Genomic DNA, 26,923 nt, shown 5'->3' with positions numbered 1-26,923 from the left:
AGCTGGACGTGCCATGCAAACCTGCAAGCACTTGTTTCCTACCCAGGGTTTGTCACTTGACTGACATTCTGACTTCGCTCCGGTTTGGGGTCTCCATCAGCCCATGTCCTTGCCAGGAAGAGCTATAAATTCATCCACTATTCTGGAAGCACCATTTTCCTGCTGCGCTTCCTCCCCTAGGGATCTCCAGTCCAGGCCAGCTCCTCCTTTTCAAACTGGACTCAGTGAGCTCCCTTATTTGACTCCATTATCAGCATCTCTCTGTGGGGACCCTGATGACCTCCTGCTTCCCTTCCCCCTTTCAGCTGCCCAAGTAATACTCTGCCAGCAGAGGAGCATTTCCATTTCTTTGAGATTATCTAATCTGCTGCCATTTCATCATGAATTTCTTTTATCATTGTATGAGCTGGATGGGCATTTTTTCTTTTTTTTTTTTTTTTTTTTTTTTCTTTCTTTGAAAACCATTTCCTTTCACTGACAAACCATCAGATGGATCAGAGGGAGCTGCCTTTTGCTAGAGTATGTCAGATTTCTGCTTTTTCCTTTGTAAACAGATCAGCCAGTCATGTGGTGTACCTTCCTACTCAGAAAGGCAGGGAGTCTCTCTGTCTCTCTCTATCTCAGATTCAGCTACCGTCATTTTGCTGAAACGTACACCCTCGATTATTTGAAACCTTGCTGTCTGGTTCCCCTCTCCTTTTTGCCGGTGCATGACCTCCCAGGTCTGTTCATTACCATGAGAATTGATGGATGCCTCCAGTCCTAGAGTTGACTTGCATTCCCTGTGCCGTTTGGATAATCAAAGTCGCGCTGCATTTGGGAATGCTGGCCCTGCCGCCTTTGATGTGATGGAAAGGACAGGGGCACTTAGGCCTAGATGGGGCTCCTGGGGGGAGCTGTGCAGCTGGGGGTTGTGCCTGTTCTGGTTTTTTTTTGAGGTGGGGAGGGTTTAATGCATGTGAGACCGACTGGTGGCGGGGTTTCAGGGCAGCCAGTAGCAGCAGATGGGAAAAGTCTTGTAACATTTAATGCTTCTTTGGCTGTTTCTAAACTAGGTGTCAATTCACAACAGGCTTCAAACGTACCAGCACAACTCCGCCCTGGGGCCCGAGAGTGGAATGCAGCCCAGCACGCGTCTTAACATGCCACGGGAGCGGCTGGAGACAGCACTGGTGCCCTCGCACCCCGCCTCGGCGGGGACACTTGTACAGTGCCAGCAGATTGTCAAAGTCATTGTCTTGGACAAGCCGTGCCTCGCTCGAATGGAGCCGGCCCTCAACCAGACTCTGACACGCTACGTCACCTCCGATTCCTGCACCTCCACCCCCTGGCGCGGTGTGGGCAGCGGGCTCCCCGGGACCCCCATGAAGCTGGTCCATCAGCCTCCCCTTCCACCTCCACCACCTCCCTACAACCACCCCCACCAGTATTGCCCCCCTAGCTCCCTGCTTCAGAGGCGCAGGTACTCCAGTGGCTCACGCAGCCTCGTGTAGCCACACCACCAGCACCAAAACAGCACAGACTTCCCCGCTTCCCTTCCCCTCCGCCTCCCGGGGACCCTTTCTGCCTACAGAGATCTAGTTTGTGATTTATTTTTTAGTAAAAGAAGAAGAAAAGAAAAAAAAAAAAAAAAAAAAAAGACGACTGACCTAACTCTTACCCTGTCTCCCCTCAAGATGATGCTAATTGTAAGGAGCCATCTGTAGAAACTGCCAACCTACATTCTCACACATCCTCACGCCCTGCCAGCCCAGCTGGCATCCCGTGCTCGTGCCATCCCCATGTAGCACTTTGCTGCCCCGTTCCTGAGAGTCTTGATGACCTGCTGCTTTCTAGGCACTGCGTCTTCCGTTTGCTCCTCCTCGACCTCCTTCCCTGCCTTGCATTTACCTGGCCATAGGTTTGTACCTACCCCAAAACTTCGCCAGCCTCAGAGAGAAACAGACTCACCCATGCCAAGGACCTACCTTGGGGTACTCCCGGGGGTGGAGTTCCCCCCTGCCACCACCGCTGCCGCCTGCTAAGCTGGAGCTGAGAACTTGTACCACTTGCCATGCTTTCTCCTCATCGCTCTTCAAATATTATCTCCTTGCAGCAGCCGGTTCCAAGCGAGGGAGTGCACGAGTGAAAGAGAGCTCGAGAGGAGGAGAGACTGTCCTGAGCTGCAGTACAACGCAAAGATGGCCTCACTCTGAACACCAAAACTTTCTGTTGTTATATTGGAGCATTGTACCAGAGACCTCTGCTGAGACCTAGCAGACCTCATCACATGTAAATATACCTGTATGGTAGCGTATGTATGGCGCATGCTTACTAAAGGAAACACCGAGCAGTTCTGAGAGAGCAGAAGGAGGGGATTGAGCCCAGGGTTCTTCCTGGAATGGATGAGTACTTTTTTCCAAAGAGATGGCACCACGAGGTGCCCTCCCACCTCAACACGCACACACATACACTCACATGAAAATTGTCTTCTCTAGCATTATCCAGACCCACCTCTGCTTTCCTCCTTCTAGCCGGTTTTGTGTTTCCTGCCCACCTGCCTTTTTATATTCTGAAAGCAAATCCAAGTGTTATGTTCACCTTCTGGGGTAGATGTTCCCTTCACTTGGGCTCTTCCTCCTGTGTTAGAGGAAAGGGGCTTTTTGGAGATCACGCATGTGAGGTCCAATCTGTATCTCTTGCCTGGTTATAATCTTGCCTCCATCCACCCTTCCTCTAGGAAACCTGCCCAGATACCAGATTCCAAGGCTTCTTCTCCTCCCTCCTTCCCTATCCTAGCTTCAAAGTAAGGGGAGGGGAAGATCCTGAGATAGAGATGACAGCTCGGCTCCTCTGCTTTACTGGAGACATTGATGTGAAAGAATACGGCATTAAAAATGGGCTATGGATGTATTTTTAGAAAAAAAAATCTCTTTGAGCAGTAGGGAGGGGAAGGTATTAATTAGCTTAAAGGCTTTGGTCTCGCTCACTTCAAGGCCTAAAAAGATCAACTTTAGGATTTTAAAATAGGACAGAATGCCTTTTACGGCCTTTTAAAATTATTATTATTATTATTTTAAGAGGGAAAGAAATAAATGCTCTTCCTTCCCGTGTGAGGCTGAGACATGAGCACTGGGTGCTGGTGACACAGCCATTGGGTGAGGAGTAGCTGGAGTTGTTGGCAGTGGTGAGGCTGTGCAACATGTCAGGGGAAGGGGGACAGTGAAGACAGATGCAGGAAAGCATATTACCTTGTGGGGTAAAAGCCACACAGCAGTTTCCTTAGGGATTGCAGCAGCATGGTCATCTCTGGGGCTACTGCCAGTGACAAAAACCACAGTGCATCAGGGACTGGCTCCCCTCAGCGCTCTTTGGATGTCTGCTGGCTCTGCTGAAACTTTCAGATGAAAGAGTTCACATATTTGACCTGGGCATAAGCCCAGCTGGGATTAGGGAAGCGGGCAGGGGCTGGGGTGAAGGGTCTCCTGTGCTTGGCCAGCCCCCCAGGGCAGGAGCCTGCACAGTTCCAGATCCCCATATTTCTGAGCCTGACCCGTGTACCCGGGTGGGCCAACAGGTCTCTCTGAGTCGTTTGCTTAGCTGTCTGGAGCAGGGCACTAGGCTGACACTTTTATACGCAACAGCAAATGTACTGACCAGGAGCCGACAGGCACAGCCTCAGGGAGGACTGTGGAAGCAGAAGACAGGAAAGATTGTAAGAAAACCCTGAATAGAAGCCCAGTCTCCCTCCAGACCGGAGCAGCTTTCTTCTAGGCAGCCCCTCAGGACAGTAAGGAAGCTCCGCATTTCAAAGCCATGCCCAGGGAGAGGTCCTCACCCCCAGCCAGGACCCATCCCCTCACCCTCCAGCCAGCTGTGAGGCACAGCTGGACTCATCTGCTGCTGGCTCCCCCCAGGGTGACACCCCGCTGCCTCACAGCAGCTGGGATCTCATCCGACCTGCCCGCAGCTTCCTGGGAAAGCATACGTGTGGCATCTGCCGTTGTCCGGCCAACATAGCGTGCGGCTGCCTTTTTATTTTTACTCACTGCTGCAGTGAAAAGGGCAGTGTCCAGGAGGCACTGGCACTGCCCTCCCTGCTCAGCAGTTACTTTGCTGTCTGAGAGGAATAGCAGTACTTGTTTGTTTTTACCCAGAGTGCCGTGAGCCACTGAAGGTCTCTGTGTGTGTTAAAATAAATAAATTAGATTTTACTTGACATTTAACACGAAATGACAATAACAAAAACCTTAAGGTACTTGATGAAATAATTTTTTCAGATCAAATATTTATAACAATGTCTATGAAGTTACTACAAGAGAGGTTTGCTGCTTTAATAATTGAATGGGAGAGCTACAAGAATTTAAAGAAGAAATAAGGAAGCTTCTGTGAGACTCCCTTCTTCATGCTAGATGAAGGGCAGAAGGAAGTTAACTGAAGTTCTGAGGTACCTGAGGCACAGCTGTCTCTCAGGGCAAGTTGGCTCCATTTCCCTGACCTTGCAAAGGCTAATGTTGGCTTTGAGCTTTGGACAGAGGAGCAAATGTATAGATAATTGCCCATCTTCTACCCTGGTAGCAACAACATCTTCTGTCAGGTTTAGCTGGAGAGACACCAAACCACTCTATTCCAGGTTGTCATGGAACAGGTTGCTCTAAATTCTACTGTGTAGCTGAGCCCATTGGCCTTCACTTCAAAATACGGCTTTTTTTTTTTTCCTTTGAAGGTTGGTCTTGGAGGATGACGGGCACTTTAAAGCATGTCTACACCTCATCTGATCTATTGTATCGTCCGCTCCCACAGCCCTCCTACACACAAGCAAGGCACACAGACTCAGTGTAGCTGTAGTACTGTGAATAGACACCCTTGCACACAGACTGATCGTTGATAGGGTGCAAGCTAGAAAGAGCATGTCAGTGACAACCTAATGAAGGACAAAACGTATACTGCAGGTCGCCTGGAGGAAGCAACCCAAAGAAAAATTACCAGCTCTTGACAGCAGTGATTCTGATCATGAACCTAGCACAATCTTTCAGGTGGAGGAATCAGCCAGGAAGCTGCTGCAGAGATTAGATTGACCCAAATGAACCAGTGGCTTTTTGCTGCTGAATTCATATCCTTCTATATTAAAAAAGGAGGTGGGGGGAAAGAGAAAAGAGAAACCCAGTAAAAAGTACTCTGCAGTGAGTGTCAGGCAGTCAGTGGCCAAACGAGAAGGTGGCTCTGCTGGACGGTAGAAGGGAACAAGGCATTACTGAGGTCTACAGAGCTGTTACGCAGACTGCTATATTCTGTCCTGATTCTCTCTTGCTCATGCAGGTCCAGTGAAATTAATCTGTTTACACCAGAAGCAAAGGGATGGAAAAAATGTGACAGGAGAATCAAGCTTAGTGCAAAGAATTTGGGGTTAATTCACTGCTGTAGTACTTTTTTGTCATGCTGCTGTATGTTTGTCCACTGCTGTAGTACTTTTAATGCCATAGTCTGGGTCACTGGGGTAGCAATAGTTAGTGCTTTCTGCAGTACCTTCAAAGCATCCCACTGCTCACGTTTTCTTCCCTCCCTGTAGATGAAAGTTGTGGGTATGGTCCACAACCAGAATTTCATCAGTACTCAGACCTCCTCACAAAAAGGTACCATCAGTTTTGGAAGTATTTGAAGGCCTCTGAGCTGTATGAGTTTGGGTTTTGTTACATGTTTTTCAGAAGGCTCAACCTACAACTATCTGCACATGTTTGCGAGGTTTCCAAACCAAATCTGAGCCCTAAATCAAGGAAGCTGCTGCTTGGCAGAGTCTCTGCTTTGAAATGCAAGCTGCTGAGCAAGCTCCCCCATCTCCCACTCCACCAGCTGCCTCACTGTGCTAGTGTGTAGGCTCCAGGGGCTGCCGGCAGTGTTTCGTGAGCTAGCGCTGTCTTGTCCTGCCCGCTCTTTCACAGCCATGCCGGGGACAGCAGCTTTGAAGTCACCCAGCTCTTCAACACTAGTCACAACCCCATCTGAATATGTCTTTTTAAAAAAAACTAACAACAGAAGTGTTACCTGTGTGTAGGCTTTTGAAAGCACCTGTCTGTCTGTACCTGTTTCCTGCTGTAAATATCACCAAGAAAAGCTTCCTTTGGGAAAAGCGGTGTGGTCACACCTAGCAAAGAGTCCAAATGGCTAATATTTTGTAACAAAACAACAACAACAACAAAAAAAAAAATAGATCAGAGGTATTTTATCTGTTCAGTTAATAGAGTTTTAGAAATTATATTGAGATATGTCACTTGTGCGCCAATGTCTTCTTTGCCTCAGCCCCCCCCTCCCATGTCGCTGGGCCCCGGTGGTGTGCGCAGGCGACGGGCGGCACACCAAGGGTGCTCCGCTGAGCACCCCGGCTTGTGCTGGCCTCAGGGCAGCCCTCTGCAGCTACTGCTGATTTTGTCACTGAATGCAGCAGGAGCTAGCTGAACGCTCAGGGTCTCTGAGGATCAGACCCAGAGGAGACCAGGAAGAAATAATCTTGTCCGCGAGGCAGCGACTCAGTGTGAAGTTTTATCCCTGCAGCGAGGCAGAGAGGAAAATGGTGAGGAGGAAAAGCAAAGCCCTTCTGGGCTGCAGCTCCTTCCTTTCCACCTTGCTGTCACGCAGCAGAGCGAGCCCCAAACCCTCTGCTCGCGTCGGTGTAGCCCTGCACCCCTGGGGAAGGAGGCCCTCACACCCGTGCGAAGCGCGCGCGGCTGCGCGTGTGCGCTGCGGCAAGGAGAGCAACTTCACCAGCCGCATGTGCCAACGCCTGTGTTGGACGCCAGCTGGCCACAGAGCAACTCATGCGCCCGGAGACATCAGCACATACTGTGTGTTAATGCACACACCGTCTGCCGGCATGTAGGACTCTACGGCAGATAACATGCGAGCACCTCTACTATCCACACAGCTGAACTCGCTGAACAAAAATATCAAGCATATGCAGCCATGCACTGCTGGAGCAGGACAGCTGTGCTGGCTGCAGTTACCATCACAGCACATCTCACACGCTACGTAGGCTCAGGCTTGGTTAACATTTGGATGGGAGACACGTAAGGAAAATGACATTTCCCATGCAAATCAGACATACGTGCATATTTACACAAAGCATAACCCCAAGGTTAATGGAACCGACCTTTGTGAAGTTCTGCACAGGGATGAGGGAGATGATCAGAGACAAACACGTGCACACAAAGCAAGCTCTCCTCTGCAACGGATGGGGGAAGGCAGCCTACATCTTTGCAGCTGAGTTGAACAGATGCTGGGTTCAGACTGCACCTGCTAAAAAACCTGTCTGTAGGTTGCAAATTCTTTGCTGGCTTCAAAGAATCACTTAGGCCCCCAGACCCATGGTGAAACACTTGGGAGGACAGAAAACCCTCTGAGACACAGACAAGAAATTTCCCAGGAATTCAGAGGCTTACGTTTATGTTTTTGTGTGCCATGGATATATTATAAATCAGAACATCCCAAACAGTCATTTTCTAAGATGTTTTGAAACAGGAGATTATTGGAGAAGTTTCTGCCTGATGTTTAGATCACACACCTGGCTGTAAAGATGAAAGCAATAAAAACAGATTGTCTATATGTGAAATACTCCTAACTTGCTCCAATGTGCAGATACGATTATTAATCGGAAAGTGGCAGGTCTCTTTGGAACAGATGCTATGTAGACACATATCGGTAGTGCTGGCACAGATCACAATCCAAAAATCATATACCACAACTGTCACATTGCATCTCTACACTGTTATATCTATACAGTATACATAATGTGCAATAACATAAATACAGTGCGTTCAGAGTTCATCAGAAGATGCCACTCTTTTCCACAGTGAATTCTGAGATGCAATTTTTCTCCGAAACTTCTAAGATGGACTTAAAATTAAGCACGTCCCCCAAGTGCTTTGCTGTAAGTGGGATCCACACACCCCCCTGTCAAGCAAGACGCACCAGCCTTGCCCCTGAACTCGGCACCTCACGTCCTGCTCTCTCCGGATCTGCAGGTGATGCCCCCGGGGCCCCAAAGCCAACGCAAGGAGTGGAGCCCTCGGGGAGCGGTGTGGTGGCGGGGGGGGGTTTGCCACAGACCCAAAGCTCTGCCGTGTCACGGCCTCTCGGGGACAGCGAGGGAACAGCACCCACAGCGTCCCTGTTGCGTGCGGGGCGCGACGGGCCCCTTTCCACCTCACCTGGGGGGGCTCTGGGAAGATCGTGCCGGTGCTTCGAGGGCACGGCCGGTCGCGGAGTCAGGCTCTGCATTTCCCCACAGGTTCAGGTTCAGGTTTCCCGCCGTCGCCAGCTGCCGAGGGAGAAGCGGGCCTCTGCCGAGTCGCTGCCCAGATCCTGAGGCTGGCAACCTGTCCTGAGAAAGGTGGCTGAAAATGAGTAGGTGCCTCAAGGATGAGGATGACTAGCGAGTAGGCCTGTGGGATTTAACCAGTTTAGGAGCTCTACCACACTTGGCTGGTCTTGGAGCGAATGAGTGCAACTGAGGTTAAAAGCTGGCTGAGGAGCTGTGTTTTCTGCCTTAATCCATACAATCCATGAGCCAGGATTGGTTGCAAGCATGTAGGGTAGGATCTTATTTTATGTAACACCCATGCTCTAGCCTTGGGGCCTCACAATATGGCATAGTCATCCGTGACTTCTTGAAAACAAGAGTCCTGTCTTCCTATGCCTTCCTTCTCATGAAGGGTGGAGTCTTCCAAACAATGTCAGGTTCATTTAAAAAAAAAAAAAAAAAAAAGAAAACGATTGGAAGGGGCAGTGGAAGGCTCTTCTTCCACAGGACTGTAGGGCCAAGGCTGTAGCAGCAAAAACATTTTAACTGCCTGACACAGAAATGTGCCCATCCTGATATTCCATATACACCTTCCTACTCCCTCCCATTATAGAAGACTTGATTTTTTCAGTATGTTTCAGCTCCATCTCAGATGTGCCGGAGCCTCATGCCGAGTCCTCATAGACTTGCTGACCAAACAGGACTCACGCAGCTCTAGCAACAGGAGCAATTGCCCCTCTCCACTCTCCCACCTGCACGCTCAGGATTTCCCTGCGCTGATGGCCCCTCTGTCCTACTCTCACAAATTTCCTAATGCTAAATCAGAGAGAACAGGGCAGCCTCCTCCCACACCCTGCTGCAAACCGGTGTCCACCCACGGGGCGCTGAATTCCTGCCCTCCCACTGCCACCCCGTGCCCTTTGCATGGCTGGCCGGGCAAGAGCTGGGTCAGCCCAGGGCGATGTGTGCCGGAAAGGCGACGGCTTTGCAGGGCTCCGCGCTGGCAGCAGCCGGGGGTGTCCCGACGCTCCTCCGCACGATGCGCAGCCCGACGGCACCGGGATGCTCACTCCTCCCACAGCCACCGTCCCGCCGCTGGTACGCCCCCGCCGCAGCTGCCTCCGCACCCTCCTGCCTCCCGCCGCTTCCCCCGTCCTCCCCTCACCGCCTTTGTGCAATGAGCCATTCGTTATACTTCATAAAAAAAGTTGGGGCAGAGTATTTTGGGCAGCAGAGGAGAAGGAGGACAACGCGTTCCCTGCAGGAAAACACAAATCCGTATATTCTGAGCTGGCATCTCTAAGCTGGCTCTGGCTAGGCCTGAAGCAGCTGAGCCTGGCACAGGCAGGCAGGGCACAGCGTGGGGGGCTGCCAGCCGGGCTCTGGCAGCAGCTAGCTGGGTGCCAGCCCTCCTGAGATGCTCCAAACAGGGCTTTTTCCCCACCAGAGCAAGCAGCCCGGGCAGGAATAGGAATGACCTGGGACACCTGATGTTACAGCTGTTGTACTTATTCAAGAGAAAGGCAAGAAAAGCTGCAAGAATCCTCTTCAGCTTCCTAGGGAGGGGGAAATAAATGCAGGGGAAAACAAAACAGCGAGCAGTGCCGCAGCCTTGCCGTGCAGGGAGCCCAGACCCGTGCTGACCTTCTCACTGGGGCAGACACTGCCACCAAACACCTCGGTCCTAATATTATCAAGTCCTCAAACCACTTGGCTTTGAAAACTCTTTGGGAAAACCAAGTACAGAGAAAGCCTGTTGAAAAAAAAAAAAACAGCTAAAATAGTCACTGAAATGAGCCTGGCTGTGCCAGGACCTGGTGCCTGGTGCTGGTGTCTGCACTGAGGCATTGCCACAAGGTGCCTGGTGCCCAGAGCCTCCTCCTGTTTCCCTGGTCTTCGCTTTCATGCAAAGGGAAGCTTTCCCCTTGCTCCTGGAGCAGGTCCAGAAGGGTTTGGGTCCTTGTACATCCCCCTTTAGATCCCAGGAGACAGAAACAGTGGGGGGAAATCCCACCTTGAGCTTTCTGGAACAAAACCCAGGGCATCCGTTGGGCACAGCAGGGCAGGAGGATGCAATGAGCCCTCCCTGTGCCCACGTGCCAGCTGCAGGAGCTGCCCACCCCACTCAGCTCCCCCACACTTGAGAGCTGCTTCTGCCCCAGTAAGGACAAGATCCCAGCTGCTGTGGCCTGGTGAGATTTTTTTCTCAGACTTCAGCCATGTGGCTTTCAAGTCCAACGGCTCAGGCAGACCAGCAGTCACCAGTTGGCATCAGCAAATGTCACACGCGGCTCTGCGGTGCATCCAGGGCAGCCCCCACTTCCTGACCAGCCGATCCCTGCCACCATTAGCTCTCCGTGTCTTCCCAGGCACAGCCTGTGACCCTCCGCCTGCAGAAGGAATTACCTCCTTTGCTGCCAGTGGGCCACAGCAAAGCCACGCAGCCGAAGGCAGCGTGAGCCAGAGCACAGGTCGATCCCTGTGAGATGGATTTCAGCTGGCGTGAGCAGGCAGCGTGCTGGTTTCAGCACTTCCATCGGTTTTCCATGCACTTAGGATTTGCCCTGTAGGACCCAGCATTTGACACAGCCCTTCTCACCTCCTTGTGGGGACCGGTTCTCCATCGTGTCTTTTTGCAGGGAGGGAGAGCGTTGCTCGGTGAGGGCCACATGAACCTGGGCAGAATCTTCCCTTTCTAAAGGAAAAGAAAAAACCTGTCCTCTGGCATCTGATCTAAGCCTTCACATCTGGCATCCCCAGTGAAAAGGACAACCCATCTAGCAGCTCAGACATGCAGCCAGGAAAGAAATGTGCAAGGGAAAAGCATGAGCCCTTATTAAATAACTTGTTCAAAGATAAAACCCTGGCCATCTGTCAACTTGCCCTAGAAGAGGCACTGTTATAATAATTAACAGAGGGAAAGGCAACAGATACGCCAGTGAAAAAAAAACCCAGCAGTTTGCTAACATTTTGCACAGGTCTGCCACGAACACAGTGGGAGGAAGGAGCAGGGGGAGGAATTTCGGAAGAGGAAAGATCCCAGTGCCTCACCAGGGCAGATGCTGCCGGCGGTGTGGGGCAGAAGACTCCCAGGGGCTGCAGGATGCTTTGGGATGGTGGAATTCGGCACTTGGCTTCCCAGGAGCAGAAGCTGCCACGGGGGACTGGCAGCAGCCGATCTCTCTCAGATCCCGGGGCTCTGCCTTGCAGAGGAGTCCCCACATCTGGGGGAGCGTCCTGGGGTCTGTGGTGCTGCCAGGGAGGGGGGCAACCCCCAGGGGAGCTGGGTGCACGTGGCACCCCACTGGGCAGAAACAGACCCCTCTTTCTTTTCAAAGCTCAAAACATCCAGGAGCACCTGAAAATCCACTGGTGCAGCCCAATGGCAGCGCCTGCCCAACACTCAGACACAATCTGCGGTGCCAAGGCGGGTGCCCAGCCATGGGACACCCCCTGTACCCTGAGCTGCAGAGCACCCTCCACCCCCCACCCTCCTCCCTGCCAAAATGTCACCCCCACGCAGCCGCTGCTGGAGCCCAGAAGGCACCACTAAGCTTTGGCTGCCCAAAGCCACCTGCAGTGGCTGGGGCTGTGACAGCTGTTCTGTCACCCAGCTCCCCCAGGAACATCTCACTGAAGTTCCCCTCGCAGAGCTGAAAAGCCGCTTTAAAATAAGAATCTTGGATTATAATTCCTAATCCCTTCATTTGCACTAAGTGCAGGGAGGGGACAAAGATGCCAGCTCTCTTTCTCTCCTTCCTGCAGGACCAAACATGCTTAAAAACCACATCAAAGCATTCATGACGTGTGCCTGGCAAGCGGCGACCCAGAGCGGCTGCTCAGCTGGGACTTTGTGGCACTGTCTTGTCCCACCAAGAGCGCTCACCCCTGTCTGTGTCTTGGCCTTGTCCCACCAAGGAGTTATTTTTAAAGGCATGTCAGTCAGCTCTGACGTGTACTGGAGGGGGATGCACAGGTGAGGGGGTGGCGAGTGGTGGGGCTCAGCTACACCGAGAGGGGCGAGCTGCAGCCGAAAGGCACACGGGGTCTTTGAGGATGGGCAGGGAGTGGGGCAGGGGGCCCGCGCTGCCTGCGGGCTGAGACACAGGGCATGGGTGCCCCTGTGTCCTGCCCCTCGTCCCCCAGGGCTGATGTACCTCCAAGTCTGTGCACCCAGCTTCGGAGCCATTGAGCAGATGGGAGGCAGCACGCTTTTCAGGCTGATGGCAAGGGCTGAGTTTACATTTGAAGAACCACATATCTGGACAAATAAAGGGCAGGATTTGTCTGGAGACAGGTCAGCAATGTCAGCACAAAGCTCACTTTTCTTTACGGGGTCATTGCGAGGGTATTTATGTTCTCCCAAACAGCACCATGCAATGCGAACCAGCCGAGAACCTTCTCTGAGCCACGCAGCCTTCACAGAGAGAAAAACATCCAGCTGGGCAGCCATGCCCAGCTCTGCCAGCAGCCCCCCGGCTCACAGGAGATGTGGTGTCTGGGCAGGAGTCCCCCCCAGGCAGGTTACCTGCCCCGTGCTGTGTCTGTGGAGCCCTCTGACGCTCGCTATCGTTACACCAGTGACTCGGGCAAGTCCCTTCCCCCGTTCACTGTCTGGAAGCAGAAACACCTGGATCCCCCTGGAGAAAGGTCCTGTGGTGCACAAATACAGCCAGGATGAGCCCCTCCACGACTTCTCTGCACGGGGCTGCAGCTGTGGGGGTGAGGGCTGCTGGTCCCCAGAGGCCGCGGTGGGGACACAGGTCACCCCGTGAGGAGCCGCGGTTGGTCCCTGGGGCCCTGATGAAGGCAGGTGCTGTTTTCTTGGCAGTGCAGCAGCATCATGCCGGGCTGTCGGGATGCATCTCCATCAGCGTCACAGCCGCCAGGTATCGGCACGGGGAGCACTAACCTCTCCTGAAAGTCTCCGGACACGGACGCTTCCCGGCTGACGGCATCACGGGGATGACGGACACGTCCTTGGCAGGAGCCCCGCACTGCCCTTGGCACTGCTGCCTCAGCAGTGGGGATGCCATCCCTGTCCCCTGCCACCTCCTGAGTGTCTGCCCCAGGGCCACCACCCGGGGCTCCCCCATGAGCACAGCCCTGGGGTTTAAAGACTTTTATTCAGAGTTTAACAGCTGCATGTGAGTCCCGGCCCCTTGGGATGTGCCAGGGCGAGCACTAAAGCCAGGGGGAACACCGCACAGCCCTGCAGGCAGCCCGCCCTCCCGACACATGCCACTGGGGCATGGGAGGGGACAAGTGAGGACCTACTGGAGAGGACACCCAACGCACTGGAGGGAGGGACAGCAGCCCCGGGGGTTGCTCCTGTTGGGGTGAACAAACCCTGAGGGCCAGGGTGGTCACGTCACTGCCACCACGCAGCTCTGAGCAGGTCCAACGCCTGCTTGGACCATCACCACCAAATGCAACCAGGGGCCCCCAATCCGGAGAGAATCCCCCCAGGACAGGAGAGGGATAAGGACGAGTTGCTCATCCAGGATGACACTGGCTTTAAGGGCGCCCAACACATCATTTAATAGAGTTGTGGAGAGACTACAAGCCATGCGGCCGTCGGCTGGCCGAAGCCTTACAGTGCCACACAGCATGGGTTTCACATTGCAGGTGTTGCACATGTGTCTCACAACCAGCTGCCAGCTGTTGGAGCACATCTGGTAGAATGGCAGCAGCAAGATCTCCTCTCTCCCAGCGGAGAGGATCGCACCCGCCTCTGCAGGGGAAGCGGCACTTGAGCAGCAACGAAGCAATCCTGCCTTTCTCATCATCCCCCTCAGACCCTGCTGCTGCAGCAGAGGGTGGGGGCGATGACATTTATTTTATTTTCTGCAGCCCTCAGGAAAAAAGAGGATTTCAGAGGGATTTGAGCACAGCTCCCTAAATAGCTCCTTAGAATTAAGAGATTTCACGGGGGATTATTTTGAGTGGCTGCCCATGGTGGGAGGAAGAGGCCAGCGGGTGCTGGTGGGGGTTAGGGGGGCAGAGAACAGGCAGAAGTGCTGCAGGTGAGCACAGGGGATTGGGATCCCCTTCTGAACCGCATCATGGGGGAAGAGTGGAGCATCCCACCCTCCGGCCACACACGTATCCTCTCTGCTGGGTGAGCCAAAAGGCGTGAGGAGCAGCGTGGTGGGCAGCAGAAGTGACGCACCAAGGGAACGGCACAAAAGCGGCTCTTACAGAGGGATCGCTGGCACTGAGCACGGCACTTCAGCTGGGGTCTGAAGCCTGACGTCAAAAAGTCAACGTGCAGCTATGGCTGCTTTGCTGGATCTGCCCATAGTGGCATTTCTGAGGCGTGGGATGAGCTCAAGGGGCTGGCCCCATCCCGGCTGCCTCACTAGATGGGAAACCTGCATGAGATGGAGGTGGGAAGGGTCTTTGGGCACTAGGGATGGGTTGAGTGTGAAATGCTGGAGAAGGGGATCAGTCGGTCAGACAGAGCTTGACTAAGGGCAAATTCTACCCTGCAAGGCTATGAATGCTAGACTTCGCAAATCCCAACATTCATGGTGGAAATAAAATAGTGCCAAAACAGGAAAGGCCACAAAATCTTTCAGAGCAAGCACAGTTCTGCAGAGACTGGTGGAATATGGGTTGAAATGCCTCTTCTAGTAATACCAAGAGATAGCGCTGCTTAGCACAGAGCTTTCTGGTACAGAGGATGAGAAGATGACTGGGACTTCATTATAATTTTGATATTGGGATGAAAATTGGTTCTTAGGAGCTGGATATAGCAAAAAGATGAGCTCCTCTGTGGGGTCCCGAGCTCCAGCTTTCAGGAGGCAGAAGGGATAAGAGCGTGCATAGCGAGCGGCTGAGCCACAGGCACGCAGGGATAAGTAACAAGGCTGGGAGGAAAGTGCGTGAGAGAAGTAGGGAAGTGAGGCTGGTAATAATATAGAGAGATAGAAATGAGAAAGAATAGAAAGAAAAAGAGAATGGAGGGAAAGCTGTAATTTGACAGTAGTGGAAGCAAAAAATCAGGAAGAAGCAAGCTGAGGCAGATAATTTCCACTGGATGGATGATGATGGGGAAGCAGTGAGGTAAGTGAATGAGAAGAAGCAGGGCAGCAGGAAAAGCAAAGGAGAATGTCACAGGCAGAAAACTCAGCAGATGGTTAAATCTCATTAAATGTTGTTACTGTGAGCAGCCCATATGCGGGGTAGACCCTGCTGCTACACCTGGAGTGATGATCAGCACCAGGCACATGCAAAGCCACAAGCCAGAGAGAGACGGGTACTAAAATCCCAGCAAAAAGGAGCCAAGGATTTAGGGATTTCCTCAGCCACCAGGAAAGGGACTTTGTTTTCTGGACCCTTCTCCACTCCCCTGGAGGAACAACCTGGATGGTCCAACCTTTGAACAGCTCTCCCAGCAACCCAGTTCTTCGGCCAAGAGTTTCTAAAACGACCACTGACACTGATTTGTTCTGCCTCAGACCTGAGCTGCCCCAATAAAGTTGGAAAAATTGGGGTCTTCCAAGTTTTTAAGGCCCCACTCAAGAATTGACTCCTTTGTCTATCGCCTGCCTGTGCAACTCTCAGTCTGCATTTAAGGGTGGAGAGGTTATGGGACCTGTATGCACAGGCAAAAGCAGGTTCTTAGTAAAGGTCATTACTGCAAAGATCAGAGGTTAACATCTGTCTTCAACACAGATGTCCCTCTCAAAGGACATATATATATAAGGAGTGGTTTCCTTTATCCCTTAGTTTATAAAAGTAGGTGAAAGCGGAATAGAAAATTTATACTAGTGCTTGTAATTATGGGACAAGGGAAGATGACATGTCTGTGACTGGCTGAGATTAATTGTGATGAACTATGATTGCAGCTTTCAGTGTTTGGCTTTTGGCTTTACAAGATCAAGCCTGCACATTCAGCACTTCTTCACGTCTATTTAACAGCTGCGATGTTTTTGACGCAAACACCTGATGATTAGAGGCGGGACAGGGTGAGGTCTCAGCTCGTGGCGTTGGAGACTGCAAAACATGCACCCAAGGCCTGGCAGCCACGGCCTCTAAGAGCCAGGACACAGCACGTACATCGTGTACAAACACAAACCGGTTACACATCTAAAGCAACATTAATCGAGATGCATTGGTGATCTGGCAGGCGACCTAACACCAAAGGTGGCCAAATTCAGCTTTAATCACAACTTCTTTCCTCTTTATGCTACTGATCCTCAGGCTGGGAGGCCAGCAAAAGAGCAGGTTGGCCCCGTGCCCCAGCTGGTCCCCGGGATGGGCAGCATGGGGCCAACCTCCATCATGTCACAGCTCCACAGCATGAGTGGGACATACCTTCCCTCGGACACTCATTGATGAATTCATTGACTCTGAGCTGGGCCTGAGAGTGCGAGCCAGCACGGGAAAGCAAGCCAGCAGACCTGGTGATGCTGTCAGGGTGCCAAGGGAGGGGAGAGACTAATTTGCACTGAGCCACGCTGTGTGTGCACACGTACGAAGGGCGATCAGTCTAAGCCCTCTAGAAACATCCTCTTGTCAGGAGGAGGAAGACCTGGGCACTGTCCGCTCCTCCCTGAGACCCTGGACGAGGATGTTGCAGGATGAAGATGGTCACCACGCAGTGCCCTGGCAGCAGCTCGTGCAGGGCCTTGGTAAGCTTGGCTGGGAGGAAGAGACGCATGAGGGTTCCTCCATCAAGTCCTCTCTTTGACAAGCGAAAGCCTCTGTGGAGCCACGGACAGCAAGCTGTGCAGGAGGAGCTCAAGGGACAACGTGGTGCAAGCAGCTAGAGAGCAGGGTGAGGAGGTCTGGGCTCTCCTCCTAGACGGCAGCATCTGAGACCTTCCCATGAAAGGACATCTTCGTTTGGAGGCCGTTGTTCTGAGCCTGCCTCTCTGGCTTGGGCTGTGTCATCTGCTGCAAACGCTGCCCAGGAATGAAGGGAGAGAGCGTGTCAGCCAGGGGCAGGGTGGGTCAGGGGTGGCAGCGGTGGGACAAGCAGGCATGGCAGCAGCTGAGGGTTGGGACCCCTCGCCCCAAGCCTCAGAGGTGGCCCTAGTTACAGGGCAAGGGGACGGTGCATGTGGCAGGAGTTACTCCTCCAGCACCATTCAGCAATCCACTGCGAGCCTCTGCAAGTCACCTTTGCTTTGGTGCTGCACACAGCACAGCAGCTCCTCCTTTTATCTGAAATACAGGGATCACCACAGGCAAAGTGTTACCAGGCAATACCAGCTGCAATTAGGAACAAGAGAGCTGCAATGTCACAGGCTTCAGAGCAGACCCATTTTCCCAGTTTCCATAATTTTTCTACCAGGGTTGATTTTAAAGCATCACTGACTAGCCACAGCAGGTTAACAAGGTTACGGTCTGTGCCGGTGATGTAGATCAGACCAGTGCACACACACAAACCTTTGCACCAGCAGCAATTCCTATCACCCTGAGCTGATCAAATGAAAATTACTGGGCCAAGTAAAGTGAAGCAAGAACCCAGGAAAATATGGAGGGGCAAGTCATCACTGGGGGTGTGTGGACTGAGCATCAGGAGTGATAAAGAAGAATGAATCAATCACTTTTGCCTGTCAGGGAGGGACTGATGCTGTGAGTTGCAGAAGGCAGAGAAGGGCTGGGTCTGACCTGAATAGACATCACTAAGCCAGGAAGAAGCTCTTTCCAGCAAAAGAACACAAGCTCCTAATCTCCAATACCACTGAAGTGGCTGTTGCTGGGTGAAGTCCCTGAAATGTTCACTGAGATGCTTCTGCCATTCATGGTCTTTTTTTCCCTCTCACATTCATGCTCAGTAGGATCAAAATGACTTGTAATCTTTCCTGTCTGTCAAAACCACTTTATTCAGCATCGGCATCTAATTTCCCTCCAGCTCCAGCTCTATTACAAACTAATCCAGGATCTGTGCATATAAGAAGCCAAAAATTCTGTCTCTCTGATACCAATGTGCGTGCACACACACACACACACACACACACATACTCAGATAAACCTACTTTCTTCCTGCTGTCATCTGCTGCTCACTCCTGGGTCTACAAACAGTGGGGAGGAGGTCTGGGTCTCCTGCTGTGCGTGAGTGCTGTTAGAGGGAGAGGGCAACTGCTGGTTTGCATGAAGTGCTGAGGGGATGGGTGGAAACATGCTCATGAGATGCCCTCGGATGCCAGGACATGCTTTCACCATCCCTAGTGGAAACAGGATTGAGCCTAAACAAAGGGTTGAACCCATATCTGTATTTGCAGTATTATGAGGGGATAAGGACCCCTCAAAATATCTAAGAAAGGACTTACTATGGGAATTGCTGCTGGTCTTCAACACAAAATGACAAGAACCTAAACTTGACCTCAGTTAAACTCTCTCTCAGAGAGACCTGAAACTGAAAGTGGATCTAAGACACCAAACCCACCCAGTTCCCCCACCAGAGTCCATCCAAATGGAGAGCTGGGAGGAAGGAAAACCAAATCCACCTGCAACTTCACCTCAGAGGTAGAGAACCTGAAGCTGACCTCAGTCTAGCAATTCCAGCCAAAACATTTCTGAATTAAACATTATTCAAAATATAGTATCCTTGAAGTAAACTCATAGGATTTAGATGGCATCTAGCTGCTGTTGAAGCTGGCCTGCGAAAGCCATTAATGAGCACCCCTGCAGTGAGTTCTTACACCTGTAGCTCGCAGCAGGCAGCACTGAACCAGGGGCTTTGTGCACGGTGCTCTCGAGACTGAATGTCAACACTGTAAATAAAATCTTAACAGCAATTACTAGGTATGACATACAGAGACTCATGATTCACTGCCACGTAAAACCCTGCTCAAATTTTAAAAAAAAAAAAATGCTTTATGAGATCAGAGTTTTGGGTATTATGGGTCTTGCATAAAAGTCTGCATCGTTTCTTAACCCCTTATTCATCGAGTGCCATTTACAAAGCACATGACAAACTACTGCTGTGCATGTTTGTCACTAGTGGATCCTAGCCCTGACGTATTTCAAGCTTCATGCTTGAAAGACGCTGGTCTCTCTGCTGAGACATGCCAGGTAACCACCTTCAAAGGCAGGGACTGCTGGGAACTGGGATTTCTCTGGGTTAAGAAACCTCCAAGATTTCTTCCCAATCTCTTCCATGGCTCCAGTCCCTTTTTGTGATGGTGACAACACAAAGCTCAATGGGGCACAATAGGCTGACCTAAGGAGAGACTACCTGAAGGTCTACCCATGTGGCTAGGTGCAGGCAGCCACGTGCTGCCCGGCAGTGGTCCCAGACACTTAGACACATTAGTGCTAGTAAGTCCTCTCCAGCAATCCCATGCCACCGGAGGCCGTTCTGTGTGCCGGGGCTGATTTGAGCCCTCCTGGAGGAGATGGTGCGAAGAGCTCCTGCAGCACCGACCTGAAGCACTCCAACAACTTTGTCAGAGCAGAGTCTGCTTGGTTCTCCTTAGATTTAGTTCAGTGGGGGGTTTACTCTAAGCAGAGAGCAGAAGAGGAGTGGTGAAGATGTTCATACCTGTCGGAAAGTCCCCGCTGAGGTGAAGAAACAGTACAGCATGTATCCTGGAATCAATACCATAGAGGACAGAGCCATAAGCCAACCAATGCCTTGTCCCCACACAGGATAGACATATTTTCCCAGTGTCAGAGGGGTCATTTCCACCACACTGAAGAAGAACACACCCTGGGAAAAGAGCACCAGCCATCACAGGTGAAGGTGTGCAAAACCAGACATCATCCATTCATTCTTTCCTTCACTGTCCTCTTAGCTTCCAAGAGTCTTACAACAACCTAACAGCTCCTTAAATTAGTCTAGATGCTATCAGACCACCAACTGGTAATTTTAAATCACTTGTCCCCTGATTATCCTATGAAAAAAGCTAGAACTGGAATACTCCTGATTTCCTTCTGCACTAGACTACTCAGACAAGCAGTGCCCCCACACCATCTCCTAAGCAAGTTAACAGTATCCTCACAGCTGGTCTCAGGAGTCTTCATCTTCCTGTCATTGGCTTTCTCACGCCATTCCCTGTATGTCTTCTCAAAGTGAAGGAACCATCAAAGGCTAAATTGTTCTGCAGTCAGCTATACTCCATTTGCTGGTGTCTTTTGCTCTGATAAGCCTATCAGGGGCTGAGGCTGGACCTAGTAGGAGTAGCTGAGTCTTCACCAGAATCAGTAATAGCTTTTTAAAACAGCAAGTTATTTGCCTATCCTTTGGCATGTCAGAAAGAATGAAGAACTGATGGCATCATTTAGATTAAAACAATCATCTAGAGCTTTTTTCTACAGGTGATTTCCTGCAGAAAGAGTGAAGGAGGTTCCTGTATTACTTTACCCATCTCAGGTCTGCCTAGAACCACCTTGTACCAACCCTATATTGGGCTGAGAACATAGCATTTCCCCTACAGCCCATCCAAACTAAGAGGTCCTTCTGGATCCACTCCTGTAGATAAAATGCCATTCTTACCAGGCAGACAAGAGGCGTGAAGAAGGCCCAGCAGATCTTCCACCAGATGCATGGTTTGTAGCCAATCATTTCTTCAATGCTCTTGTAAAATTTGTTCACACCTACAAGAAGAAATGAGCGTTGAAATAAACATCCCATCTCAGAGGCATGGTCATCACCTTTTCTCATTTCACAGCACAGGCCAGCCACAGCAAGAGAGTGATGATACTGTGGCATGAGAAGCATTCTCTGGAGGGGACAGGGCACAGGGATGCTAAAGCAGTTTTGTGCTATCAGCTTCCACGTTCCTAGTGTCCTCTTGAAGGACCAGAGGGCAGGTCCTTAGGCATCTGCCAGTTTGTGCAGATGTCTTTGTGGTGGCCTGGAGACATGAACTGACAGCCTCCTGCTCCTGATTTTCTGGATTTATCAGCCTAAGTTGTTTTCGGTTGCAAAGTTTTCATTGGCTTCACTGTGGGAGGCTTCTGAAATAACTCACTGTGCCTATAGAGAAAACAAAGAAACAAGGTGTTTTGTGCTTACCATAACACCAAGAAATTGAGATGGTCTCAAAGAATATAAGAAAAAGAAGACACATGCCACTGGCTGAATAGTAATCAAACAGCTTGAAGACATAAATGCCACCCTGAGGAGACAAAACCAGTGTCATGGAGTTTAGTTATAGATTATGGTCAGCTGCTTGGATTGCTACTATCTGAGTCTCCCGGCTTTAATGTTAATTTCCTTGGACGGTAGAGCTGGTGTTGCAATGTTTCCACTGGAGTCTGGTTCCCAGCAGCAAAACTGATTTACTTTTGCAATTAGCCAGCCTATTCAGGCACGGCCAAGGGTGAGAAGAAAAGCAGGGATCCAGTAGGATTCCTTACTTTGATCCGGTTTAGACGGAGTCACTTAACTTTGTCTGCTCTGCCCTTCCCAGAAATTTTGCTGCCTTGCCTCCTCATGAACCTACAGTGCTCCACAAATGGTCTCCAGAGCATTGACCCTTGGCCTCCACACGTGTGAACCTTGGCTTCAGCCCCAAAGGTTCAGGGGCCCAACAGACTGGTCTTCTTTATGTTATCTCAACCCCTTGCACTAAGCATTCCCTTCGCTTGTGCTCTGTTGGCTTTAGCCCGTACTCCAAATAACAGAAGGGCAAGGCAGACTGACAACAGGATGGTGGTAAAAATTATGGAGGCATCCTAAGCCACTTGAGATGTGGTAGTGATGAGCAAGCCCATTTATCCAGCATTAGGATGGCTCCTAGGGATGCTGTCACTACTCCCAAAGCTTTTGGTGCTGCTGTGCTATGCCAGAGGGACTGGAAAGGTGTCGTGAATGGAGGTACAAGCATGACTCTCTGTACCTGGGTGATGTTGGAGAATCCAATGAGATAAGAGATGAAACAGACTACTGCGATGAAGACCTTCTTCCTGGCTCTCAGTAGATGAGGATATTCATCTATCAGGGCTGTAATGAACCCTTCCACAGTGCAGAACTATGGGAAAAGGTATACACCAAAGACACATATATAAGTATCTTAGCCTGACATCATTTAACTCCAGTGTTGAGATCCTCATTTCTTTAAGTACTCAATGCAGACACTAGAAAAGTAGCAGGCACCACTGCGCAAAGTTAGTGTGAACCATCTTCTCAAAATGCCTCTATCCCTCACTGAATATCAAGGGAGCTAAAAGCACTGGAGTTAAATACTTAAAATTACTTGAGATAAATCTCTGCCTTTTGCCTCCCATGGAAAGCCTCCTCTTTCTTCCCACAAACTCTCTAGGGCCTCCCCACCACTGCCCTGCTCCCCCGTGCTGCCAGGCTCTCTGTCACAGCAATGTGTCTGTCTGCTGCAGGGACATGTGAAGGGCCTTGTTTGTTCTTCCTTTCCCATGTGTGCTCTTCTCAGACTATTGCAACAGCGGTTGTGCTGTTCAATGATCTAAAACACTCATTAAGGAGCTGCATTACCCACTGCCCAGCCTCACATCCACGTGCATAACAACATCTCTGACTACTCAGTCCTTCACTTTATTTCACTTTTCCAAGCACACTACATTAAGTACATCCAATACATTAAAAGCCCATCCTCACAGCACATCGCCTTTCTAGAACTGAAAACACCTGGCTGGCTTGTGCCGTGCTATACCAGGCACAGTACATGAATGCTGTCTGCACCATAACACATAAATAAGTCCCCATAAGTGTTACCTTCAAATCAGCTTTCATACTAGTTCTGCCCTATGGCATGAGGGCAGTTTGATTGTATATGTGTGAAGTGCATCCTTCCCTCCTGTTTCTTGATAAATTTTGAGATACACTTTTATATGTCACTCCCAGAAACCACTGGTGTAACATACAGCTCTCAGAGAGCACGTCATGCCTCTAGCAAAAATCTTGGGAAATTTATGAGGGCAGCAAGCTCCTAACTTCCCTGGTCACCCTCAGAAAATGTACAAGCCGGTGCAACAAAAATTAGAGGTTTCATTGCTTTTGGATGTCAGGGACCTCCCTGTCCCTGGGAGAGCACTCTAGAAAGTGCTGGCATTTTTAGATTCAGCTTTGAATAGGGAGACAAGAAGTAAAAAAAATCCTTGAGTGGAGGTGAAGGTAGAGGTACACAGATGAAAAAGAACAGCAGAGGGCTGGAAAGATGTATGGGAGAAAAGAGAGGAGTCTGAGCTGTGCTTATAGCTGGGCAGGGACGCTGGAAGAGCTTGCACAGCGCTGGGTGCTGGGGCTGGCTTCCACCTGGGCACAGAGCGAGGCAAAGGGCCGTGTTTCTGCCCAGGGTTTTGTAGCTGCACAGTGAGTATTGAAAGCTGGTGCCCCCAGAGTGTCAAAGCTCAACTGCTTCAACTCAAATTTTTAATGAGCTAAGCCTTTTATGTTGGACACAAGTGCTACTAAAGCATCTTTTGCCGTTCAGACATGGGTAAAGCTGCCTTTGAAGTCATTGACAGTGAGCTCTTCACCCCATCCCACCTGGCTCATTGTCTGGAAGTCAGGACTGAGCTGGCACCACAGTATGACAAAAAAAAAAAAAAAAAACAAACCAAAAAACAAACAAACAAAAAAAAAAAAACCAAAAAACAAAAAACAAAACCTGTTGAAAGCTATTCTTTCCACATGGATGCATGTCCAGACTCCACTGGAGCCACGGACAGGGCTGGGCGGTCTGGCACCAGGCAAGGCAAAGATGGAAAAGGGTTCCAAGGAATGCCAGGCGTGGTTGGGGGCAGAGGGTGGATGTGAGGAGTGTCCAGAAGAGAAGCAGCAAAGAAAAAGGTGCCTCAGATGGAAAGAGTAAAACTGACACCCTTTGGTGCAGGAAGAGGGATCAAAGTCAGAGAAAACACAGAGGGAAAGACAGGGAGACAGGTGATGGGGAACAGGGCTACAAAGTGAATTAAAATCTCTTTGCCTCCTATCAAAATTAACATGCTGTGTAACAGATAAGGTGCGTAACCAAATGGTGATACACTGCTTTTTCTAGCGATAAAACAGGCAATGGACTTCATAGCATTTCCTGAAACACCCTGGGGGCTGTGGCTTCTGGCTGGCCTGGGGTTCACATTTCCCAGCCTGCACACCCAACCTGAGATGCTCACATGAGATAAGGAGGTACCTGAGCGAAAGCAAGCTGCTGTCAGGAGTGATGAGAATCTGGTCATTGCGATGCCTGCTGTTCTCGCCTTTGCCCTGGGTGTGCACTTGTGCATGCAGATGGATACACACACAAACACACACACACTTCAGTCTGGTTTCGAAAAAGTTCCATTTTTCTCACCAAATGTCTCCAGCCACAATTTTTAGCACATATTCTGTTTTTCCTCATGCCTCACCTCATGATATTTTTTCTCTGATAAATATTTTATTTCCATTCACTTCTCTCTTTTTCCCTTTCAGAGGCTTAATCATTATACAAGCTGCCGGGTCTGACAATCTGGGCTTGGGAGTCAATATAGGTGGCACCTTGGTCTGAAGGAAAGTCTCTCTCCCGCCTTCTTCGAGTGTCAGGGTCTTGCTATTCCCTCCTCAGCCGTGCAGAGCACCCTGACTGGGACCCATGGGCCCACGGTGGGTTTGACCACAGCTGCCAGATGTGCAGCAGAGAGCCACAAGATATGGCATATCAGGAAATCCTCACAAATAACGGGTGAGAGACAGCCTCCCATGGGGCAGATGCAGGCTTGCAGTCACAAGGCTTGCTAGGAGAAAACGCCTGACCTGGAAACTGGTCGGTTAAAAGGAAGCATTAGCATATTATGCAAGAGGGTCTAGATGCAAGAGAGCTAAAGCCTGGGTGGATCAGATGCAGCGGGAACGTTAAGGCACACGAGCGGCAAGTGGGGGCACATAGGGAGGCACGTGTCTATCAATATAGGTCGTTCATCCCGTTCGAGTAAGTGCAGATGAGATGAGCACCCTGGCAGAAAGAGGCAGCTGTAGCTGTGCTGCACCTGCAGGAGACTCGCTGTCAAAGCTAAAGGACACGGGTGGACCTCCTCCCACCATCCTGCAGGGGCTGGGGCTTGTCAGAAGGGCCCTGCCTGCCTCTGCTAGCCAGGGTCCCGAGCTGTGCCTACAGACCCGTGACAAGGGGCAGCCCCAGCCCCGCAGCCCTGGGGGTGCGGGGTGCAAGGAATCCCCTGTTGCCCTGCCGTGCCTCACCAAAACGAAAAACGGCTGTTCCCCATCTGCAAATACCGCAAATGATATTTAATCAGCACATAGCAAAACCGTCTCTTTTTTCTAATTTTTTTTTTTTTTTTTTAAAAAACGGACGTTTCAAAATGCATGTGCAATTGCAGCCGTTGTTGCAGTCTGTGTTATTTGTTTTATACGCATAAGCTGCCATGTTATTAATGGTGTGTTTGATTGAATCAGAGCTCCAGCATGCAGACAGAAAGCTTCTTCACATGTATTTATCTGTGCTTTTTTAAAAGCTTGTTTTCTTTTTGATGCTTTCCCCTCCCTTCTCCTCCTCCTCCCGGCAACGATAGCCCCCCACGGAGTGCCTGCCCTCCAAGCCTAGCTGTCAGAAGGGACTCGGAGAATTTCAAGTGGTATTTCAGAAGCAAATACAGCAAATAAATTCCAGATAGTGCTTAGACGGCTTATTGTCATGTTTCGATCTATTTACTAGTGCTGAGTGAATAATCCATGGAGAGTAATTTTTTTTTTTTCTGTAGATGTAGCTTCTTTTGGAACATTTAGTCGTTATTTGGAATTATTTGCCGAATAATGTCTGTGGTAATGAAGACATGAGCTTTATGATGTGTTTGTGGGAGTGTTCCATAATTGAAAACCAGATTGGGTTGATTACATTTTCCTGGAAACCAGGTGTGACATTTCAAGAATAAGCCTGATTCTGATTATGAACTAGACTTGGGTTTATGAACGCTACCTGTAATCCAAGAAAGCATCCATTTTGTACCGGTGATTTGCACTGCAAGAAAAGAGCACACGGGCACAGGGGAAGATGTGACAGTCCAAACACAGGCTTTTGAAGGAGCCTTTGATTTTGATGCACTCAAAAGGGAGTCACGCTGCAATTCACTGCTTCACTGGGTAGCTACTTTTACGCTGAATTACCAGAAAAAAAAAGTATCACCACTTGTAAACCCATGATTTTTGTGTTTTGTTTTGTTGTGATGGCTCTGAGGGGGGCAGGGTAGACTTTTAGCCACATCCAGCTGCTTCCCCCTCAAATATCTTGTAAGATTTACCTGATGGCAAAGTAGTCAGGGTACCCAGGCACCAGGTTTTCCCGAGGCATGGATCCCTCCTTCTGCCAGGATCTACCCCTGCTCACCTACAAACCGAGCCAGGGTGCTTCAGCTCTGCTCAGGGCCACTTTTTTTTTGCCAACAACAATGTTGAAATGCTGAATCATGCCACTACTCTCACACCATTCTCACACCACGGGAGAACCCTAATTCAAAAGCCGCATTGCTGCATTTTTCAGCGCAACTTGTTGATACTGCAGCAGAGCACTGGGTCTGGCTGGAGACTGGTGCCTTGTACAGGGATGCTCCTCCCAGCTCCTGGGAGTAGAGAAGATGGAGACTTTCTACTTTAACCTATGAAAGTAAGTCAAAGTAATGGCATTTTTTTGCCTCACAGGAAATGCCGTTTGGTCAAGGTGACACAGTAAGAAAATCCAAAACATCCAAACTAAGCTTCTCACAAAATACGAAGGCAGC

The 26,923-nt window shown here is 50.4% G+C and overlaps 2 protein-coding genes across 10 annotated transcripts in view; one reads left to right on the top strand and one right to left on the bottom strand.

Moving 5' to 3' along the window:
- Nucleotides 1–7,582, top strand: part of IQSEC3 (IQ motif and Sec7 domain ArfGEF 3) — a 104,496-nt gene extending 96,914 nt beyond the window's left edge. For 2 of the 6 annotated variants that reach the window (XM_032986116.2, XM_032986112.2), the window contains one exon: nucleotides 1,073–1,183. Coding sequence is in view for 2 of the 6 variants with exons in the window: in XM_032986109.2 (XP_032842000.2) it covers nucleotides 1,056–1,493 (438 nt within the window). In the remaining 4 variants the exon portion in view is untranslated. Of the gene's footprint in view, nucleotides 1–1,055 lie in introns of all 6 variants that reach the window. The other 4 variants (XM_032986114.2, XM_032986111.2, XM_032986109.2 and 1 more) reach the window with 3 other exon arrangements.
- Nucleotides 7,583–13,788: 6,206 nt separating this feature from the next.
- Nucleotides 13,789–26,923, bottom strand: part of LOC104367816 (sodium- and chloride-dependent GABA transporter 1-like) — a 36,843-nt gene continuing 23,708 nt past the window's right edge. For all 4 annotated transcript variants that reach the window (XM_032986269.2, XM_032986270.2, XM_032986267.2 and 1 more), the window contains 5 exons: nucleotides 22,075–22,206; nucleotides 21,249–21,351; nucleotides 20,727–20,827; nucleotides 19,773–19,940; nucleotides 13,789–17,185 (listed from right to left, as the gene is read on the bottom strand). In XM_032986269.2, the coding sequence (XP_032842160.2) occupies nucleotides 17,081–17,185; nucleotides 19,773–19,940; nucleotides 20,727–20,827; nucleotides 21,249–21,351; nucleotides 22,075–22,206 (609 nt within the window). In that variant the 3' untranslated portion in view covers nucleotides 13,789–17,080. The remainder of the gene's footprint in view (nucleotides 17,186–19,772; nucleotides 19,941–20,726; nucleotides 20,828–21,248; nucleotides 21,352–22,074; nucleotides 22,207–26,923) is intronic.

This window comes from Tyto alba, unplaced genomic scaffold (genome assembly GCF_018691265.1).
Source record: "Tyto alba isolate M040663 unplaced genomic scaffold, T.alba_DEE_v4.0 Super-Scaffold_21, whole genome shotgun sequence".
Lineage (NCBI taxonomy): Eukaryota > Metazoa > Chordata > Aves > Strigiformes > Tytonidae > Tyto > Tyto alba.
Note: the sequence above shows the minus strand (reverse complement) of the source record. Positions and strands in the feature narration are given on the sequence as shown.